A 24,022-nucleotide genomic window follows, 5' to 3' on the forward strand; every position below is an offset into this window, starting at 1 on the left:
GTCAAAGGGAACAACCTGGGTGTTAACAGAATGCATATATTTGGGCAAGCCGATAGACCCTTGTGCTACATTCCCTAATTCAATATTGTATGTCATGTCTGTTTCTTGACTAGCTTGACTATTTGTTGTTTCCTGGTACCCTAAGGATGGATCGCTCTTTGCAAGATGTTTCTTCTTTTCTCTTAGAAGAAACTCAATGGTTTGAATATTGTTTCTTGCACTTTGGCAGTAATCTTCAAGGTATCTCATCTACTGCATCCGTTCAACCATGTTTTCTTCTATCTGGACTTTGACTTCCTGCATGGCATAATAAGAATAAACATTGTACTCGTTCCCTCAAAAATTGGAATAAGTTCTATGATAAATTTCTATTATTAGGCATTCTATAACCACTAGACAAAGACAAAGAAAAGTGTTCATTGCATATATGTAGCACACCCAAGATGAGGAAGAGGGAAATAGACAAAGACAAAGAAGAGTGTGCATTGCATATATGTAACACACCCATGAAAAGAATGAGAGAACTTAACAAATGGTTTTTATTCCAAAATCAACATAAATTTATCTGTTGTATCACAAGTCCATTGATTGTACCTCACTGATAAAATTAGAGAATCTAGATTAATTTATCTAAATGGCTATCTAGGTGAGATGCCTGGAGAGTGCCCAAGCACTACACACAATACACACTATTAGGAGGACAACCTAGTATATATAGGCTTTCACATAATTAGGTGGTTTGAACCACTCCCTCGATATTAGGATTTGAGACCTAATCTTAGAGTCTCAATCCTATCTTTAAACAACTAACTATATCTTTCTCCATTAATTCTATCACTCCCCCTTAATGGAGAAAGAGTTCACTAAAAAACTTTTATGACATACGACGCTTGTTGGTCTTAGTCTCAGCTAGGCTTACAATTAAAAGACATGAAATAAACTTGGTAACAGAGTTTTCATCTTAGTATTATTGCTTGAAAGTCCATGCTTATTCATCTTGAGTCGGGGCTTTATATTTGCTTTCCTCATCATGGAGTAGTGATGTCTCTTCGCATCATGTCTTCCCCAGTGATGGAAAGCTTGAATTATTATTTTTCGCCCTTCTCAAGATTAAGATAGGTTGGATAGGAGAATTTTCCCTCTCACTATTTCCGGTGTCAACCATCTGAAAGTAAGCTATGATGTCTTCATCATTCATTGATGTAACGTCTCCACACACAGAAATATTAATGATATTATCACAATTTAAATTTAAATTCTCTCTAGCTTTGTCTTCTTCTGCTATGTCTTTGCAATCAGCTTCATGGTGTTCGCCCAATTGATCTTCAACAATTTGTTCCTCTTCACACCCTTCTTGAAGATCAACTAGTGAATCTTGCACAACAAAATGTGCCTCTTGATTCTCGTGGTCATCAAAAGAACCACATTTTTCTGAAATTTCTTTTCACTCAAACATACTACCCAAGCCAGAAATGCCTCCAAATGGCCACATAAAAAAAAACATCATCGAATAAATCCATATCAAAGATGTCTTAACACACTATTCCATAATGGCATGTGAAATTTTTTTTTAGTGTATTACTAGGTCAAAATCGGGAGGGCAAATGTTTAATAGTGTAACAAATTTCAAGAGTAGTCGATTGATCTCATGTTGCGATCAACAAAAAAAATAATAATAAAAAATTTGTCAATGAATGGTTCGATTCAAGAATTTTTTCACACCTCTTCCACGATAGGTGGTCCTACAAGGATGACTACCCCTCCTCAGTTGTAGGGTTTTAATTCACCTCCTGTGCGAAAGTCTCAACCTCAAGGTTGGAAACCACTAGTGCAGTAGCTACGCTAGTGCAACAACAGATGCAAACTCCATTTCAACATTAGCATTCACAACCACAACAATCTCATTCACAATTGTAGCCTGCTCAACAATACTTGCAATATGGTCAACAGATGCAAGCCTCACATCCACTTGCCTTTTACTAAGTGAAAAATTGCACTTGACTCTGGAATTTTCTCAAAAGCAACTCAAGGAGGATGCTGCTTCTATTTTTGTAGATATAAAGTCTCGAAGATTTTCGTTTAGGTAGCAGTAATGGCGAAAACTATATCATCTCCTGGTCGTGGTATTCTTGCCATAGATGAGTCCAATGCCACAAGAAGCTGATTGATGACCTTTGGTGATCACTCTATGATCGAACACTCTTTCGTTGTGCCACCATGAACCGAGGCTTCGATCAACCCTTGTTCACTACACCAATGCTCCCAACACTTGTCCTCCCTCTTGTCACAAATTTTGGATCACTTGACAAAATAAAACAATCATAGAGTATTACATCCCCAGTTTCAAGCACCCTTGAGGCCGCCTCCTCCGATCTGCAGTGAGCTCTCCATGATGGTGAGCCACACCAATGATCCTCTACACTGATAATCCCCAAACTTAATTGGGATTTCCACAACAGGCACCAATCTCCCACGCGAAGGCACCAAGCTGCGACGAGTTTGGAACCAAGCTGCGACGAGTTTGGAACCAAGCTATGACAGTTTTGATGGGTTATGCCATAATCTATTGGTTAAATGGCTCTCTCCGTCCACTGGCTCCTTTGCACTCCAGTGGCTCTGTTGACAACGACACATGGCAAATAAGTATTTACAAGGGGAATCTAACTTGAGGAGATTGCAGACCTCATTGTCTCCTCAAAATGTTGCTAGAACAACACAATCTTCTTCTCCATTGAGCAGCAATATGCCTCTACACTCACCCCAATGATGCCATAACAACTTCAAATGACCACATTGCTACAGAAAAAATGGCCTCAAAGGCCCTTGCTGCTTCCAGTAAGGTCAAGAAATCCTCTTTCACATGGAGCTGCTACTTCAGACCATCACCTTAGGAAATTTTGTTGCCCAAAAAAATTAAACCTTAATTATCCTCACTCACAGGATCACAAGTGCTTTTGCTGATGAAAAATCTTCTGTTTATCGCAGAATCCATGCTCTCAGCTACAAAGATCCGAGTATTTTGGAAAATCTAGTCCACTCCAGAGTTCCATGCTCAATCAAACATAATATTCTTGGCTCATACATTACAGCTTCAACATGTCTCCATCTGGTCATTCATACAGTGACAAAGCTCTGCTCCATGATCTCTTCAGAGTAGAAGCAGCCACACAACACACATGCCTCTCACCTATAGCTCTGATACCATGATAAAATTAGAGAATCTAGATTAATTTATCTAAATGGCTCTCTAGGTGAGATACCTGGAGAGTGACCAAGCACCACACACAATAAAAACTATCAGGAGAACAACCTAGTATATATAAGCTTTCACACAATCAGGTGGTTTTAACCACTCCCTCCATATTAGGATCTGAGACCCAATCATAGAGTCTCAATCCTATCTTTAAACAAATAACTATATATTTCTCCATTGAGTAGAGTCTCTGATTGATCCATCTCAGGAAAAATCACAGTTTTGACATTCCCTGATAAGGATATTTTCCTTTCCTTACTCAATTACATTCTCTTTTTTGTTATGCCTGGAGTTTTGAATTCTGCATTCACTGACTTACCTCGAATGTGACTACAGGGTGCAGAATTCATATTTCTGGGCAAGCCCATGGACCCTTGTGATACATTCCCTAATTCAATATTGTATGTCATCTCTGTTTCTTGACTAGCTTGACTATCTTTTGTTTCCTGGTACCCTAAGGATGGATCATTCTTTGCAAGATGTTTCTTCTTTTCTCTCAGAAGAAACTCAATAGTTTGAATATTGTTTCTTGCACTTTGGTAGTCATATTCAAGGCATGTTATCTACTGCATCAATTCAACCATGTTTACTTCTATCTGAACTTTGACTTCTTGCATGGCACAATAAGAATAAACATCGTACTTGTTCCCTCAAAATTTGGAATCAGTTCTATGATAATTTTCTATTACTAGGCATTCTATGACCACAAGGCAAAGACAAAGAAAAGTGTTCATTGCATATATGTAGCACACCTAAGACAAGGAAGAGGGAAATAGACAAAGACAAAGAAGAGTGTGCTTTGCATATATGTAACACACCCAAGACAAGAAAGAGAGAACTTAACAAATGGTTTTTATTCTAAAATCAACACAAAGCTATCTGTTGTATCACAAGTCCACTGATTGTACCTCACAAGAGCCAGATATAAACTAACACCACTCAATAAAATATGCATGCAGCAATATCTAAGACAAGAAAGAGAGAACTAGACAAAGACCAGTGTGAATTGCATATATGTACCATAACCAAAGGCCAAGACAAGTAAGAGAGAACTAGACAAATGGATTTTATTTTAAAAGAAACATAAATTTGGCTGTTGTATCACAGGTCCATTAATTGTACCTTACAAGAGTCATATATAAACTAACACCACTCAATAAAATATGCATGAGGCATTGATTCTATACAACGCTCTTCGGATAATAAACCTTTTCATAGAACATTCCTATTAAATATCTAAATACAATGAACATGAGGCTTCCTTCTTTTTTCCATTTACAGGAGACCTAGACAAGGTTTGGGCATAAGGATTTACATAAGATAGTTCTCATCCAAGGTGAACCCCCCTTGCTCTAGTTGCAAAAATCAAAGAACAAATCGTCTCACTTAAATCATCTGCCTTAGGGCTAATATGGACAAGCACCAATGTTTTTGAGTCTTCTCTTGCATTATTCAAAAGAACGTGTTTTAGAATCTCAAGTTAATGAAATAAGTAACCATAAGTCCATGTGCAGAAGACCCAAGAAAAAAAAACTTCACGACATACAATGAGAACAAATGGACAAAAAAAAGGTGAATTGGTTACCTATTGAGTCTCTTAGGATTTGTGTAAGCTTGTTGTTCTTGCACATGTAAAACTTTATATAAGTAATCACTTTGTAAAATTAGACTGCAAAATGTATCAGATGTAGCAAATAGACATGAAACCAAGTACTCCTTTTGAGCTTGCAATCAACAAATCAAGATTTTGTTTGTTTTTTTACACTATAAAGACCACTAGATTTTCTCACCTCAGCAATGCAGAATACCACTACAATACAAAATTATCGAGTATGAATGCAGATCTCCATAGGAATTTTATCCATGCATCCCTCCCAACATGAGTAAATATATTAAAGGAAATTACTATTTAAAAATACACAGAAAAGTGCTGATAAAATATTAGGAAATATGAAATTACAATTCAAAATCAAGGAACCTTTCTGCAAACGTGAAACCCTAAATCTGGTAGCACAAGAAAGCTACCAAACTCAACCCAACAATAATTCACAAAATTTATCACCACCTCCTCAGTTGGAGTATCCCTTAAAATGGAATCCTTTTTAACCACTAAAAGAGGCACATAACAAACTCTGACTAACTAATTCTAATTCAATAATACATTTTCATGTGCAAAAATGTGTGGGGCGGGTGGGTAGGTCTAAACTAGCCTAATCACTAACATTCCAAGTATTGTGGTTTTTAATACTGACTAAACTAAACAATGCTGCCAGTAACTACAACATTTCCTTAATTTCAGTGAAATGCCTAGTCACTTAACTGAACTAAACACTGCACTCTGACGGCAGTACTTTTAGCAAACTGTCCTTAATCTCAACAAAACTAGATTGTTACAGACAAAAAATAAATGAGTACACTCTATAAACCTCAAGGAATTATTATACATGTTGCCCTATTCCTCAAGTGCCAAAAAATTAGCTCTATTTTTTCCATTTCATGGGCTCTTTGTAGCCTTTATATGTAGCATGCCTTCTTTTTACAGATCTCATAGGAACGTATTGACCGAAAGGGATCCACATCTTAGAATATGAAAAATGTAGAATCCCAAGTCCCTGACCGATGTGACAAACATACTTTGGAAGCTTCGCATGAAACTAGTTGCACCAAGAGGTGCATTCTACAGCCCAAGTGGAGAGATGTGTAATGTTTCTGTGTAACACTTACGCTGTTGACCTTTTCTATATTGAAGGAAAACAAAAAATTTAATACTTTAATGTTCATTTATGGTATAATAATAATATATCGAGAGAGGAGAGTGTTTTAAACTAGCCTAGATGTGTCCTAACCATAGATCTAACAAACACCAAGAGAGATCAAAGACCTCCAGGTGGAAACCTTTCCTCAAGTATTTGCACTCTAAAAAAGTTTTACACCTCAAGGGATTTTATCCATCTCAGCACTTGATAGATCCAAGGTAAAGATGCACCTAGGCTAGTTAAGGACTCAAGAGTATTTACCTATAAGGAATGTGAGCTTGCTTATTCTGTAATGCACTAATCACATCACCAAGAGCTGAGAGGGACATATTTATCGCCTTCCCTTCCTCCATAGTCTGACCTGTGGCCTGTGTCTTTTGCAAACGTTCACTTCCACCAAGATCTACCATCCAAAGCTTGCTGGTATCTCTATATCTTTCTGGAGCACTCGGGAAACCGATAGAAATCCTGATTAGACTGTAGACAACAAAAGAATTACCTAGATGAATGAATGTGACTAAATCCCATCTTTATTGCAGGTGCAGATGATAACAACAATTAGCTCCACTGTTTACTTTGTTGGGGGACTTATCTTCTTTGGTCCACCATTTTGCTAACTATTCTTGAGGGTTACTAATTTAGATTTAGATTTAGGACTCATTTCCATTTTACTGTTGTTTTTGTTGTTAGATGCATTATGCACTCCCTTTGTAGCTGCTAGTGTATGTAGTAGTCTCCACTCCCATTGAGCCATTTTTGGTCATTCATGGACATTAATAGAACTTCAAATTCAATTTATAATTATATTCATTGTACCAATCCAGTATTGTTAGTCAAAAGAGGTGCGTACCAATGTGATCTACTAGATGGCTCATTGGCATTGGTCCAAGCTGTAGATCGAGCTCTTGTTAAAATTGGCAACCAGGGCAAAAATTCATGTGGGTCATCTTATTCATGGCTAATAATATTTTTATTGGATTCCTCTCGTCGATAGGTGTAGGATTGATATAAATATCATCCAATTCCAATAAGTATTCATGGAGATATGAATTTATTTTGATTATGGAATTATTATCAAGCCGACCTACAACTCATGTAGGCTCAGAAGCCCAACAGTCACATCTATTCACCCACCAACGTTGTGTATAAATAGAAGAGGACTTTTCCTCATTTTCACTCACTCATCTCATCACATCTCTCTCTCTCTCTACTGTGCAGATATGAGTCTCTTCTCTACTGCGCTGAAAGGGATCTCTCTCTCTCACACATGTGAAGCCGTAAGCTGTTGAATTTGAAGCTGCAACTGCAAAAGTAAAGATTGACTTGCGTGGCCTAGAAGATCTCATCTTTGGAACTGCACTGTAGGTTCATCTAAACCTCCTTTGAAAGCAGCAACTTTTGGTGGTGGAATGAAGTCAATCCGACAAACGGTTTGCAAGATATCGATTGCCCTAGTTTGAAGCCGGAAACTGCAGAAACTCAAGCTGCAACTGCAGAAGTAAATATTGACTTGCATGGCCTAGAATATCCACTCATCTGAATTGCGCTGTAGGTTCATCTGAACCTCCTCTGGAAGCTGAAACTTTTGGTGGTGGAATGAAGTCAATCCGACCGTCGGTTTGTGAGATATGGTCTGCCCTAGTTTGATAATGAAGCCGCTAATGTTGTTGCTACTGATCTAGGGTTTGCTACTGCTGATATAAATCAGATTTATTGTAATATTTCTCTCTACTAAATTATTGAAGATAAAAGAAGATTTGATCAAAGGGTTTCCCCACACATTGTGGGGTTTGTCCTTGGCTAGCCGCCACATCTTGTGTCTCTTGTCTTGGCTTATTTTTTGTCGATCGTTTAATGTTCTATCTACACTTTACTTTATGTACATGTGATTGCTAATCGGTGGAATATAATAAGAAAAAGAAGTAAACTGTTATAAGCATAGAACACACCATAACTTAACATGGTATCAGAGCTGAGGTGAAGACAAAGCCCGAGCAAGAGCAAGAGAAATCATTGAAGAGAAGATTGGCAAGGCTATCGTAAAAGAACTATGGGGTCCTCAACACTCTTTCCTGCTGAAGACAAGCTCCGTGAGAAAGCTGACTATCACGGATGGAAGATGTCTATCGATCTAACCCTTGAAGATCAAGGAGTGTTGGACCATGTAAGAGGCAATATTGTTGAGCCTTCATCAAATGCATCTGCTGCTGCCTGGAACAAATGGAAAAATGGAGAAGTCAAAACAAAGAAGATCATCCGAGACTCTATGGACAAGTGCTTGGTGGCTTACATCTCTGATCTAGACACCTCCAAGGAAATTTGTGACAGACTGGTGAGTTTATTTAAAATTAATGATGCAAATCAAGTTTTGTTTCTTAGAAATAAGTTGAGGGATATCAAGAAGGGTAAAGATGAAAGTATGCAAGCATACTTCTTAAGAATCACCGAGATCAAGAACGATCTCCTATCTATTGGGGAAAACCATTACTGACAGAGAAATGGCACTCACAACTCTCGAAGGATTACCATCTGAATGATATGTGTTCAGGACTACTCTTCTGAACAATAATGTAATTCCTAGTTTCGAGGATTTAATGGCTAGATGCATTCAAGAACAAACAAGGGTAGAAGAGCAAGAAATGCCCTTGCCTAAAGGTCCTCCTACTGCTTTTTCTTCTCATGCTAAGAAAAGAAATAATTCTGGGTCTAAATCGAAAAGAAAGGCTGGATTTAAGGGTGGAAGAAAAGGATGATGTTTCATTTGCAATAAAGCAGGTCACTATGCAAGGGAATGCCCTGATAGAAAGGACTCTCACTGTGATGATGATCAAAATCCCTCTCATGGTAATCAAAGGAATGACAAATTCAACAACAAAGGTAAGAGGAGAGCTGGGAATAAAGGAAGAGGACAAGCATTCAAGAAGGCTAGATATTTTAGGATGTATTAAATGCACCTGACCTCAAAAGGAACCTAGTGTCCATCTTGGCAATGGAAGACAGAGGCTACAAGGTAACCTTCAACAATGGCAAGGTATGTATATGGAAAAATAATGTTAAAGATGCCTTTACTCTTGGGGTTAGTGTTGATTCATTATATCAGGTTGATGGAAGTCCACTAGGTGTCATGTCTTGTGACACATCTATTTAGTCTGAACTTTGGCATCGGAGGTTTTCCCACCTTCATTACAAAGATCTACCCGATGTAAGACAGATGGTAACAGGGATGCCGAATTCCAAGTAGAGAAAGAAGGTGTATGTTCGGGATGTGCCAAAGGAAAGCTCAAAAGGGGACCATTCCCCTCAAGCCAAAGCAAGACCTCCGATATATTACAACTGGTTTACTCAGGCATACCTAAGGTTGGCATTAAGAGGGAGACTACTACAACACATACTCCTGAGCAGAATGGTGTGGTGGGAAGGAAGAACCACACGATGATGGAAGTTGTCCGGGCCATGCTACATGATCAAAGACTTCCAAATTTTCTATGGGCTGAAACTGCCGTATATGTACAAAATCGATGCCCTCATCAAGCATAGGGTTCCTAAACTCCTGAAGAAATGTTCATCACCGGTCAAAGGGAAGTCTTGATTATTCATGATGTCACCTTTGACAAAGATAGCTCTCAGAAAGGTGGACAATCTGTTGACTTTGAGTAGCTCTCAAAAAGCCGACACTAGGGAACCGAAAGAAAAGGATGATGAATCAATGCCTGATGTAGAAGAACCCATGGATCCAATTGATCCTCATCCACATGAGCCTTCCTCTTCTAGGAAGAGGCCTTCATGGCTTAGCGGGATAATTGATGATGCTGAAGGACATGCTGCACCCTGAGGAACCTTCCATCAAAGTAAGAAACTTAAAGCTATCAGGGATACCTGATCATCATGAGCACGATCATACAAAATGAACCTTCATCATTCTCATATGTCATCAAGCATTAACTATGGAAGGATGCTATGACCATAGAATATGAGTCTATTATGGAGAATGATTTCTGGGAAGTAGTTCCCAGACCTTGGACAAGACAATTGTTACTTCAAAATGGCTTTACAAGATAAAGCATGCAGCAAATGGAAGTATGGAAAAGTATAAGGTTCATTTTGTTGCTCGTGGTTTATCCCAGAAGGGAGGTATAGACTATGATATTTGCACATGTTGCCAGATATACGACCATCCACTTGATCATAGCCCTTGTGGCTTCACAAGGATGGAACCTACATCAGATGGATGTTAAGACCACGTTCTTGCATGGTTCTATCAAAGAAGAGGTCTATGTGGAGCAACTTGAAGGATTTTAGATTTATGATTGAAAATCTCATGTATGCAGGTTGAAGAAGGCTCTCTATGGGCTGAAGCAAGCACCCCGAGCATGGTATGAGAGGATCGATAACTACTTGATGAAGCTGGGATTCACTAGGAGTGAAGCTGATCCTAACCTTTACTGTAAGGTTAAAGATGACAAGCCTCTCATACTGGTGTTGTATGTGGATGACCTCTTTTTAACAGGTGCAAACCCTCTCATTCAAAAATGTAAGAGGGAGATGGCTTCTAAATTTGAAATGAAGGACCAAGGACTTGAAGTGTGGCAGAAGCCAAGGGAAATTTTCCTATCTCAAGGAAAATATGTGGTAAATATATTGGAAAGATCCGGTATGATGGACTGCAAGCCTGTGACTACCTCGAGGATCTTAACTTTTAGAAGTTATATGGTAGTGATGTCGGACCAGACTTGGGAAATGTCTCTGAGTTTCAAAAACTCATTCGCATTGATGTTCTTGGTGAACCTCCGTCCGAACATATGTTTTGCAGTTAGCATTGTGAGCTCATATTTGGTTGAGCCTCATTGGATTGATGCCAGGAATCTTCTGAGATGTATTCATGACACAATCTCTCATGGATTAAGATACACTGTCGGAGATGTGAGACTACTTGGATATACTGATGTTGATTGGGTAGGCAGTGTGGTGGACCGTAAGAGCACTTCCGGGTACTGTTTCACCTTGGGATCTGCTTCGATATCCTTGATAAGTAGGAAGCAGAAGTCGGTGGCTTTGAGCACCACTGAAGCAGGACATATTGTTTCTAGCATAGCCTCGTGTGAGGCAGTCTGGTTGCGAAAGCTCTTCAGTGAGCTGTTTGGATTTACATTGGATACCACTGTGATTCTCTGTAACAACCAGAGGTGGGATTCAATTATTGAGGAATCTCATATTCATCAATTGCTCCAGCATATAGACATCATCTCGGATATGGTAATTCGATGAGCAAGGAAGCTCCATCACATTAAGATGATGTACAGGTTGATACACCTTGTCAAAGCCTCAAGGAAAGATCTAATCTGTGATTTTCCCAAACGACTTGGAGTCGGCAAGAAACCCTTGTACAAGGGTGCTACATGTTGCATACATTGAGCTCTGGGAGCTCTGAGGGCTTGCGGTTCCTACTGGAGCAACATATGACCACAGGGTGACTCACCCTCCCCTGGTGGTGCACATTGGAACAAGATGATTCGCTCTCTTGTGGGACAAGATGATTCGCTCACTTGTCGAACAGGATGATTCGCTCTCCTATGTAGCAGGATGATTTGTTCTCCTGTGAGGCTTGGATTGATGTGTTCTCCATGGCAGCCTGGATTGATGTGTTCTCCATGGAAATTGTAGCAGGATTGATGTGTTCTCCTGTGAGGCCTGGATTGATGTGTTCTCCATGGAAATTGTAGCAGGATTGATGTGTTCTCGTATGAGGACAGGATTGATTAGTTCTCCTATCGAGGCATCCTACCCATGTAGTCTGGGACTCATGGGAAGTACCTCTCATCTGATCAATGAGCAGGGAAATGAAGTTAGGGACCATAGTAGTACCGATGGACGCATCGTTGTAACTACCGTACTCCCTACGCTAGGATGACCTCCATTGATCTGGGATCAATGATACTGGTCTGGGACCAGTGGTAGGAGTTGTACCATACTACGACGCTGACTTCGGGTCGGTTGAGACTGGTCTGGGATCAGTGGTACATACTCTGAGACTGACTTTGAGTCAGTGGAGGATGATATTGGTCTGGGACCATTGGAGTTGTACTCACTATGACGCTGACTTCGGGTTGGTTGAGACTGGTCTGGGACCAGTGGTACATACTCTGAGACTGACTTTGAGTCAGTATGATACATCCTCGATCATTTCTTCTTCTTCATAATTCGGACAAAAGAAGAGTAGAACAGAACAATGCAAGAGCAGAGCAGAACAAAACAAAACAATACAGATCAGTGCAGGGCAAAACAAGACAAAGCAGAACAGGCAAAATAGAGCAGAGCAGGGCAAGGGTCAGGCTATACAAGGCAGTGCATTTGATGGATGAATAGTAACGACCGATAGACAGATTGCAGATGAAGTTCTCCATGGTTGAGAGGGAGTGTTAAAATTGGCAACCAGGGAAAAACTTCATGTGGGTCATCTTATTCATGGCTAATAATATTTTTATTAGATTCCTCTCGTCGAGAGATGTAGGATTGATATAAATATCATCCAATTTCGATAAGTATTCATGGAGATATGAATTTATTTTGATTATGGAATTATTATCAAGCCGACCTACAACTCATGTAGGCTCAGAAGCCCAACAGTCGCACCTATTCACCCACCAACGTTGTGTATAAATAGAAGAGCACTTTTCCTCATTTTCACTCACTCATCTCATCACATCTCTCTCTCTCTCTACTGCGTAGATATGAGTCTCTTCTTTACTACGCTAAAATGGGTCTCTCTCTCTCACACATGTGAAGCCAGAAGCTGTTAAATTTGAAGCTGCAACTATAGAAGTAAATATTGACTTGCGTGGCCTAGAAGATCTCCTCTTTGGAACTGCACTGTAGGTTCATCTGAACCTCCTTTGAAAGCCGCAACTTTTGGTGGTGGAATGAAGTCAATCCGACGAACGATTTGCAAGATATCGACTGCCCTAGTTTGAAGCCGAAAACTGCTGAAACTGAAGCTGCAACTACAGAAGTAAATATTGACTTGCACGGCCTAGAAGATCCCCTCATCTGAACTACGTTGTAGGTTCATCTGAACCTCCTCTGGAAGCCGAAACTTTTGCTGGTGGAATGAAGTCAATCCGACTGTCGATTTGTGAGATATGGTCTGCCCTAGTTTGATAATGAAGCCGCTAATGTTGTTGCTACTGATCTAGGGTTTGCTACTGTTGATATGAATCAGATTTATTTTACTATTTCTCTCTGTTGAATTATTGAAGATAAAAGAAGATTTGATCAAAGGGTTTCCCCACACATTGTGGGGGTTGTCCCTGGATAGCCGCCACATCTTGTGTCTCTTGTCTTGGCTTGTTTTCTGTCGATCGTTTAATTTTCTATCTGCACTTTACTTTATGTACATGTGATTGCTAATCGGTGGAATATAATAAGAAAAAGAAGTAAACTGTTATAAGCATAGAACATACCATAACTTAACAGCTCTGCTACCTTTGCTATACAATTTTCTTGCTTGGCTGAAATTGGTCATGATCACTTCCCTTAGGTTCTCAATCTCAACTGTACCCTTTGCATCCATTTGGATAGAAAGACTGAATAGCAAGAAGAAAAACAGTCTGATTGCATTACAACTCCATACACATTTAACTTTTGAAGAAGGATACCATGATGTGAGTGTAAAATATCATTTTGGAAAAATGGTCTACTAACTTTGTTGATTGAGAGGTAAGTAAATCCCTCAAGTGTCCCATGTATAGTTCTAGCATGCTAAATGAGAATGTGAAGCTAACAGTCTTGTCCAGAGAGGCCTGATGAAATAGTTCTTGTATCATATGGGGAACAATCCCAGGACAATCTGGCGTGCCTTCCTACAAAATTTGACAAGAATCAAATAGCTAATAGCCTAATTGTATCCACCAAGTGGTTAAGAAACAATACCATCATTATAGATGGCTCAATGAGAAGTCCAAAATAGAAAATACCAACCATAGTAAAAGTTTTGCCAGTCCCTGTCTGTCCATAGGCAAAAATGCATACATTGTGTCCATCCAAAGCTGATCTAATAATTGGCTCCACTTCTGTAAAGATTTCATCTGTAGAATTGCAAGACACATTTTTTAATATAATGTACTGCTTAGATATACTGATGACAAAAAAGTGAAGCTTCTATTAAACAATAACCTACAGTCTAACTGCAAAATATAGTGTTTTTTGTGCACCTTGTGAAGCACCAGGAAGGAAAACCTTGTCAAAGTTGTATTCTTTAGTTTTCCCTCCAGCTAATTTTATGACCACTTTGTCTAGATCAGGAACTACAAGAGGCCCAGGTATTGCCTGCTTCTCACTAAAGAGGAAAGGCCTCACTCGACAAAAAACACGGATGTTTCCTGCATAATTCAAAATGTATGATTTCAAGCATGAAAATCATGGATCAACTTTGAAACCATCTATGCCATCAAGAGCATCTTGCTAAGTATATTAAGTTCACAGGGCTAATTGAAGGTCTAAAGGATTTTTAATGACTTTCATAAGGTGAATGAAAAAAAATGCAAAAGGGCATATGACTGGTATGGTTCTCAATTCAAGTCAAGTAGCATGAATGGGTCAAATGTGCATAAATAAAGTTACATGGGTTGTGTTTCAAAAGTGACTTTGCAGCAACACTTGCAGAGTTTTCATGGCATACAAAACTTGTAATTGGAGGTAGTTTGATGCCATAGCAGAATTCAAGCAAAGACTTTCTGAATGTGGTCACAAATGTTCTGTGTGCTTGGATAGTTTTTTCTGAAGTAGAGAATGATAATGTCCATATCAAACCAAAAATGAAAGGTCTATAGGATACACTTATATTACAAAAAAAAGCATTCTTCAGCACACAAGTCAAAGTCTGATAGAAAAGCCCAAAGGAATAAAAAACATCAGATTGGAAATGGTGTATATAAAGGCAAGTGACCTATCAAGCACCTAAAAAGAAATAAGGTGTAAACACCTAAAATTTCACTTGAATCAATATAAATGGATGTTATTAATGTGTTCTGGGATACTTTTAGCCACAACATGGAAAGACTACTCTCTTGAAGCTTGAATTTTGGTGTGATATGTTGTAATGAAGTAGGAAATTGTGACAAAGCCTTTCCACAATGAAGAATGCTTGGATCGGATGCAAACTCAAGCCTCCTCGGGGATATCAAAAGTCTATCTAAACTGTGAAGCTAGTGCTCTGTACCTATTTCAGATTTTGTAGGAGCAAGGTCAGACACTTCTATTTGTATTCTTCAAAAGGGCCACTTAGGTTATATATATGTATATATATACTTGTGCATCAACCACTTAAAGGAGTAAGGGCTGACCTGTTTGAGCCAACCTACAAGATGTAATGAAATATCTTTCATGGAGGACCAATTTATAATGTGTTTTGAATTAGTTATTCTATATGGAGTTGACCCACGTCATTGCAACAATTAGGTGCTGACTTCTGTTTTGGATGAGTTATAGATATGAGAAGTAGAGCTAAAGCCTATTTGGGACACTTGGAGGTCTCATGTACACGATAAGAAGAGTTGTTCCACCTCTTGAAAGTTAGATGTTTCAACTATGAAGCTCCTATGTTCATTTTTTAGGAGGGTTTGGGATCATTTTTAACATGATTGGAGGAGAAGACCCACCACTAAAGGTAGACAGTTTACTTTGGAGTCCATTCTTTTACTTTGGATGAAACCTAGGGAGTTTACTAGCTAATTTATAGAGGAGAAGCACCTTTGAAGGGCCTTTGGATGCTGGATACTGCATGAAAACCATTTTTCCCCTCATTTGTTGGATGTGGGTCACTTTTTTGGGCCTACTACCTCTTGCTTAAGCATGGGTACATATGAACACTTTGCAATATTTATCACCATTATTGTAATCCCAAGGTCATGTTACCCCTCTTTCAGTAGGTGTACTCCAAAAAATTTTGGACACACCATATAAGCCCAAAGAATGTGCCTTATAGCCTTGTAAAGTCATGTGGGTGTGTTATTTTTTGAAAGTGACTCTAAGATCCCCATTGGTGTGGATGTTCATGGCTACTTTCAGTTTTGTTTTATTCATGGTATGTCTAGATTTGTGGCATTGTTGACTTCCCCTTGGTGGGAAGTAACTCCCTACCTTGATGGGTATCATTGCAATATTTATTTTCAAATTTATTTTAATTTCCCAAAAATTATTCTATGAAATTTCTTCAGGAAAAGCACATAATAATTCTTGCAAGAATTTGAGTGATTTAAATTTTAAAATCAATAATTGCAAAGTTTGTAGACAAATTCTATTGTAAAAATCAACTCCTGGTTTGAAGCAACACCATCACTACAAACACATAAACATGTTCAAATTTTAGAGGCCCCAAATGAAAATGATCAGATTTTCTATAGATACAACCTATCTTATTCAAAACTAATTACCTATGACCTTTGGGGTGGCTTGTTACAAGATGGAGTTTCTGATGGTATTATTGGAATTTTGGTTGTTCCTCTTGTTTGCTTGTCTTCCCATGCTTTTTTAAATATAGGGTTTCTTTAACTCAAGGCTCCAACACTGGGGATAGGTGCACCTCTACCAAGCTAAAACATGTTGAATAACCTATACATCAATAAAATATAGAGTTTTTCCTTGGAGAGAGTTATTTATTTATGAAATATTATGTTAATGCCATGAACCTTGTAAGAAATATTCATATTTCTCAATCAATTTGCTTCAGCCAAGAATCTTCCTAACCAAATGCTAATGGATTCCTCTTAACTGTCAGATAATACACAACAATATTTTAATGTTTTCTTAGAAGTATAGGTATAATAAATATCCATTTTATAGATTATGATGCAAAATTAGGCCCTGCTAGTACCCAACTTAAGAAGCCTTCACAAAGACCTGTATTGTCTCACAGAAGGTGAAAAATCATTAGAATTTTTAGAATAATGAGTTTCTTGTCAATTTAACGTCTTAAATTGCTCTACATAAATTATCAATCCGAGTATCGTAAATTGATGAAGTTCAGTTCACTATATGTGCTTAGTTAACCTTTTTCTTACTTTGTCGTTTTATATTTTATGTTTTTTTTGGGGTTTTGTTTCTTATGCTTAAGGAAATTAATCTAAGAAAGAAAAGTTATGCTTCTAGATGAAATCTCTAAATGTTAATGGACAACTAAATCTAATGACTTTTAATGTTAAAATCTAATTTCTGAAGAAGGGAGAAAAGGAAATGAACATTAGATAAAAACAAATCAAAACTTTGAATAGTTAGATTAATATAGGCCGACAAAATGTCTATGAAATTAAATAAAAAATGATAATGCTAGTTTAAACAACTATGACCTACTGCAGGCTCAAATACCTTGGGAACATTCAATATAGGAAGATGTCGAAGTCATCTTCTTGAAATGAATTAAGCAATTGAATATACAATAGATGTGATCTTAAGAAAGCATGGAAATGAATCTATCACCGCTGTGTGAACAAACACCCAAATTCAGTCCAATTGGAAAATGGTAGAGCCAGCTTCTTGGGACGATTTAGCGAGCATAGGAAACACAGTCAGTTATGCTAATTTGAAATGGAAAGCAAATACAAAACATGCAAAGGAAAACTAATCCACGGTGTGCTCTAATGCTCCAAGCACCAATTGGAAAATAGGAGGACTACTTTCTTGGACTATTTTGTCAAGCATAGATTACAAAATTAGATATGCTAATTTGAAATGGAAAGAAAATACAAAACATGTAAAGGAAAACTAATATACTGTGTGCTATAATGCTCCAAGCACCAATTGGAAAATAGGACTGCTTTCTTGGACTATTTTGTCAAGCATAGATTACATAGTTAGATATCTACAATCAACTAGTTGAACACACTTTCATGAATGAGAAATGTAAACAATTAAACTTGAAAACAATCATAAAAATAAAATGACATACTTGAATGAAATCAAAGCAAAACTACAAAATAAAATCTATTGTACCTTACATTCTAATATGCTCCATGACCTCTCCTACTTCACATCTCCTTTCATCTTGTGAACCTCAAAGCTTTATTCAAATTCTTAAAAATTACAAAGTACAAAGTAATGACAAGTTGAGCTAACAAATCTAACAAAAGCTTCCAAATAAAAGAGAGAGATCTCCTATTTATACAAAAAGATGAGAAATTATCTCATTAATGAGAGTCCATGAATCTCTCCCTATATCTCTAGAGTTATAATCAAAATATGAAATGATAAGACACATGTCTTCTTAGAGTTTCAATACAAATAGGAAATGTGACACATATCCTCATGATTCCATGATCTTCTCCACTCAAATTCGAATTTGGCCTTACGATGCCACATAAAGGTCTTCTAGAAGCTTTCTTTTGACCTACACATGTCAAAAATCTCATCCCACTTTTTAGGTATAAGCATATGCACATTATCTTCTAATTTTTAACCACAAATTCACTTTAAAATGCTAAGAATTAATAAAGTTTGGAAAAACATATATGTGACCCAATAATGATGAAAGTGAGATGAATGTAGTGACATGAAGGTGAAATGGAGATGATATAGTGGACATGATAGTGAAAGTGTAATGGAAGTGAATGAAAATTTCAAGACCCAACATACCCCCCAACTGAAGCTATTGCATGTCCTCATGCAATATATATTACATTAATTATTTTGATCCTTGAGCTTTGGCTTCACTTTGCATGATATCATTTGATAATTTCATACTTCTGCAAAGTGTTTCACTTGAATTGCAACATGGTTGGTTCTTGTGTTACAACCATATTTTATTGTTACATTTATTTTTTATCTTTGAACTTTGCATAATGATAATTTGATTATTGTTGCAAAGTATATCTTTATTGGATTGCATCATGGTTGGTTCTTGTGTGACAACCATGATTGTGTTTGTATCCAATTATCCTTTAAACACTTTTGAAAATCCTTTGTATGCTCATAATAATAATGTAATAGTTAGTATATTTTGGAAGTATGTGGGCTTCTGAATATGATATGAACATGGCAAGATAAGAATATGAATGTATTCCCCCCCCAACTGATGGTATTGGAAATTTTATGAAATGAGGAAGAGAAATGTTTTTCTAACAATTATCATTCTAGCTTTTTATGGAATTCTATGGTAAAAAGTTAGAAAATGATGTACCTAACTCACCCTTTGGAAATGGATGAGTTGTATGTGTGGTGGCTACAAAATTCTGATCATAATCTTCTTCAAGTGGTTGGACAAAAAGAGTCATGGATAGAAATATCACTTTTTATTGCTTCTACTAAAACTTATTGAATCTACTGCTGAATGGTGCTGATCTGTTGTGGCTACATATCTTTTATGTCTGCTTCAAAATGCTGAAAATAATAGTCTTCATGTCTTCAAAACTGATTGGCACAATTCTTGCTATGTGAATAGATGTTTTGATGTTGAACATAGTAGGAAATTGTTGACTTAGTGGCCATTAATGGATGCCACTAGTCAACACGAGAGCTCTCACCATTGATAACAATGAGAGTCAAGATGTCCAAACACATCTTGCTAGGTACGGATAAATTTGCCGATGTCGAGTCATCTAGAAGATCCAATGAACAAGGGAAATTAATGCATTCCCATTGTTTGTTGGCATGAGGACTTGCCATTAAGGCATGCAAACGTCAAGGTGTTTTTGCAAGGAATTTAGACTCAAAGGATTATAGACTCAAAAATTTGCATTGAAGCAGGGTTTATTTGCAAAATGAAAATGATAGGAAAGAGAAAATGAAAATGGAAGATGGCAATGGACAATAAGCATGTAACTAAGCCTCTTCCTTTTATTTGTGGGTTAGGAGTGGGTAACTGAGCCTCATGCATTGATGTTTCTTCTTTGTTGCTAATCATCCTCTTATGAAACAAATTGGTCTCTAAGAGAGACACTATTCACTTGTAGTCATTTGTCCTTCCTCCTGGAACCTGCAAAAAAAAACTAATACTTCTTCTGTAATGGAATGTAATATTATCAAAAGAGAGAGGTGATCAATCTCTCTAGTTATGATATTTACACACAAAACTAAGAATTCGTATTAATGAAACAAGTTCATGAAGGAAAACCAAAAGAATTTATACCTACTTCAGAATTAGTGCCTCAAGTTAACTATTATATATTTTGAGCAATTTATTCAATCTTGACTATTTTAAACTCTGATTATGGATTTCTCATTGTGTAGATCTCGTCGATATCTTTCCAATGACACTTGAATCATCGAAATCCGATTTCGTATGAGAAAGTTAGACTGATTTGAACAGTGAGGTTTCTCAGCTGCAAAACGTGCACAATTTCTGTAGCTAAAAATCTTGAATAGAAATTTAGCTATGCATTTTTCATCATCAGTCCAAAATTAATCAATACCTTATAGAAAAGTGAGCAAATAATCTACTTATTTCATTGATTCAATTTTTTTTTTACTTGTGAACCTTTTGTTTTTTTTATCATTTTTCTCCCTGAAGTCGGGAAGAACATGCAACGACCGCCCATTTTATCTAGCTAAAGCTAGTATGGCATCTACCTTCACAAAATGGATATCATTAAAAACATGAGCTCAACTAGTGACTGGCGTTATACATTTCGGGCCAGCTGGAATGCTGTATTCTCTAGCAACTGGTGCACTTGGACCAATCATTCATGAGCCTCTGTTCTCTGCTATTCTTCAAAATTCCCTTCACTGTCTGAGAAATGGAGTGACTACGTAAATAGGACTGTGTATATGGCAGCGGAACAACTGGTATATAGAAACAAAAGTAACTATGGATGTGGAGACGGAATGACAGAATATATGGATGCAGAATGGCTATGAGTATGAGATAAAATGACTGTACATACAAGATATACGAGAACAAAGTAGCTCTATGCATAAAATGTGTGGAAATAGAGTGTGCTCAAGGTATATGAAACAGATTGGCTCTACATGTAAACTGTGTGAAAATCAGAGTGACTGTGTGCAAAAGGTAACAGAGTGTTTGTATGCCCAAAATATATGAAAACAGAGTGATTTGTATGCACAAAAAGGCTGCAGGAGTACAAGAGAAAAACGTGGTGTAATAAATAAGCAATCAGGGTTTTGAAGAGTCGTATTCAAATATGTTATGTCATGAATCTAACCTTTAACAGGTGTGTTGGAGAAGTCTAGTTAAGTACGAGTCATTGAGTTTAAAATAAAGATTGCATGAATCGAATTGGATTCTTAGATTTAACAAAATATCGCACCATATGGATTGAATACCACAACATGATTAGTTTTTAAATTGAATTTTTCTTCTTGGAGTGTGCCGTGTTCAAACAATGCTCTGTTCATTTAATGAAAATCATTTTTTTTTCACGCAACATGCCAAATGGGGCTTCAAAGAACTAGAAAATTCTCCCAAACCGTTGCGAAATTCTCAAAACCATTTCTGGGTTATCTAATTGACCCTGTTCCTGAAAAAACCCATGTCTCAGTTTTCCTAAATTCATTTTCATTTGGCCTGAATTTACATTTAAATTTTGACCCTTTTTTTTCATTTTCTCTGCAAGTATTGCACTCGGGATTTCTTTTTCTTTGAACATGAGTCAAATTTGGATCCTGCAAACAACAATTACATTCTTGGTTGCAGGTTGAATTGAAGCTCGAGCAATTCAATCTATTGAATTCTATAATTTGCACATTTGATTTTTTTTTTAAATGTTCTTGCAGGTTTGTTTCGAGGCCAAAGCTCAAACAGGAATAAAGGATTTGAGCCATAAATTTTATGTGCAGGTTTTCTATTGAGGACACAGTGGAAGTTGGAATTGGAGATAGCCATTGTTTTTTTTTTTTGAAATTATAAATTTTTATAGAAATGATTAACGATTTTCAATTTTAGGCAACTAAGGTTTCAAAGTGAATGTACTAGAACTTAAAAACATGACTTTGACTGTGGTCTTAAGCTGGTTTTTTTATTGATTTGGGTTGGGTGACTAGGATAGAATCCATGTCGAGATGATTCGAAAGATGCCATGTGGTCGGTTTCTTTGTTTGATGCCTGTAACCTGCTAAACCATGGAAGTAGCTATGGAACACACAGTTAGTTGCAGAATAGGGCTGCATTCTGTAGCTAATTTGCAAAATCTTATTAAACAGGACACAACGTTTTGAGGGTCACTACAAACCATAACCAATCAATCTGGCTAGCTGAACCTACCAAAGCAGTTGGATTTTTATTTTTAAATGATTTGTTATTAAAACTATATATATATATATATATATATATATTCAAAGATTTAAAAATATACATATATATTTTATTAAACAAAACAATTTACTGAAATAAAAGTTTTTCATTGAATCAAATGAAATGATGGAAATAATTTTTTTTTTAAACATAAATTTTTATTTTTATTTTTATTTTTACTTTTTTTTTTATTTTTTATTTTTATTTTTTTGATCCTCCAGATCACACAAAGTGTAGGAGGAGAGCATACTCGAGAAATTATTAATTTTTTTAGATGTAAGAAATAAGGTCTCCTAATTACACTTCCCCGACAACGGTGCTAAAATGTCTAGTCAATTTGACGTCTTAAATTGCTCCACATAAATTATCAATCCGGGTATCGTAAACTAATGAAGTCTAGTGCACTATATGTGCTTAGTTAACCTTTTTCTTAATTCGTTGTTTTATAGTTTATGTTGTTTTTGGGGGTTTTGTTTCTTATGCTTAAGGAAACTAATGTAAGAAAGAAAAGTTATGCTTCTAGTTGAAATCTCTAAATGTTAATGGAAAACTAAATCTAATGACTTTTAATGTTAAAAGCTAATTTCTAAAGAAGGGAGAAAAGGAAATGAACATTAGATAAAAACAAATCAAAACTTTGAATAGTTAGATTAACCTAGGCTGGAAAAATGTATATGAAATGAAATAAAAAATGATAATGCTAGTTTAAATAACTATGATCTACTGCAGGCTCAAATACCATTGGGAACATGCAATATAGGAAGATGTCAAAATCATATTCTTGAAATGAATTAAATTGAGTATACAATAGATGTGATCTTAAGAAAGCATGGAAATGAATCTATCACCATTGCGTGAACAAACACCCAAATTCAGTCCAATTGGAAAATGGTAGAGCCACCTTCTTGAGACGATTTAACGAGCATAGGAAACATAGCCAGTTAGGAAACATAGCCAGTTATGCTAACTTGAAATGGAAAGAAAATACAAAACATGTAAAGAAAAACTAATCTATTGTGTGCTCTAATGCTCCAAGCACCAATTGGAAAATAGGAGGACTACTTTCTTGGACTATTTTTTCAAGCATAGATTACATAGTTAGATATGCTAATTTGAAATGGAAAGCAAATACAAAACATGTAAAGGAAAACTAATCTACTGTGTGCTCTAGTGCTCCAAGCACCAATTGGAAAATAGGAGGACTACTTTCTTGGACTATTTTTTCAAGCATAGATTACACAGTTAGATGAATCTACAATCAACCGGTTGAACAAACTTGCCTGAATTAAACTTGCATGAATGGGAAATCTAAACTATTAAACTTGAAAACAATCATAAAAAAAAATGACATACTTGAATGAAATCAAAGAAAAACTACAAAATAAAATCCACTCTACCTTATATTCTAATATGCTCCATGACATCTCCTACTTCACATCTCCTTCCATGTTAGGAACCTCAAAGCTTTATGCAAGTTCTTCAAAATTACAAAGTACAAAGTAATGACAAGTTGAGCTAACAAAGTTAACAAAAGCTTCCAAATAAAGGAGAGAGATCTCTTATTTATACAAAAATATGAGAAGTCATCTCATTAATGAGAGTCCATGAATCTCTCCTTATGTCTCTAGAGTTATAATCAAAATAGGAAATGATAAGACACATGTCTTCTTAGAGTTTCAATACAAATAGGAAATGTGACACATATCCTCATGATCACATGATCTTCTCCACTCAAATTCGAATTTGGCCTTAGGATGCCACATAAAGATCTTTTAAAAG

General features: G+C 36.7%; 1 protein-coding gene across 1 annotated transcript in view; it reads right to left on the bottom strand.

Moving 5' to 3' along the window:
• Positions 1-6,266: 6,266 nt before the first annotated feature.
• LOC149200243 (kinesin-like protein KIN-14U) overlaps positions 6,267-24,022 on the bottom strand; it is a 45,924-nt gene continuing 28,168 nt past the window's right edge. The window contains exons 2-6 of the mRNA XM_089400886.1: positions 14,217-14,384; positions 13,984-14,090; positions 13,708-13,865; positions 13,467-13,589; positions 6,267-6,486 (exon numbers count right to left, since the gene is read on the bottom strand). Coding sequence (XP_089257012.1) covers positions 6,267-6,486; positions 13,467-13,589; positions 13,708-13,865; positions 13,984-14,090; positions 14,217-14,384 — 776 coding nt within the window. The remainder of the gene's footprint in view (positions 6,487-13,466; positions 13,590-13,707; positions 13,866-13,983; positions 14,091-14,216; positions 14,385-24,022) is intronic.

This window comes from Pinus tabuliformis, chromosome 2_1 (genome assembly GCF_031772625.1).
Source record: "Pinus tabuliformis cultivar Carrire ecotype Pingquan chromosome 2_1, CPIR1, whole genome shotgun sequence".
Taxonomy (NCBI): Eukaryota; Viridiplantae; Streptophyta; class Pinopsida; order Pinales; family Pinaceae; genus Pinus; species Pinus tabuliformis.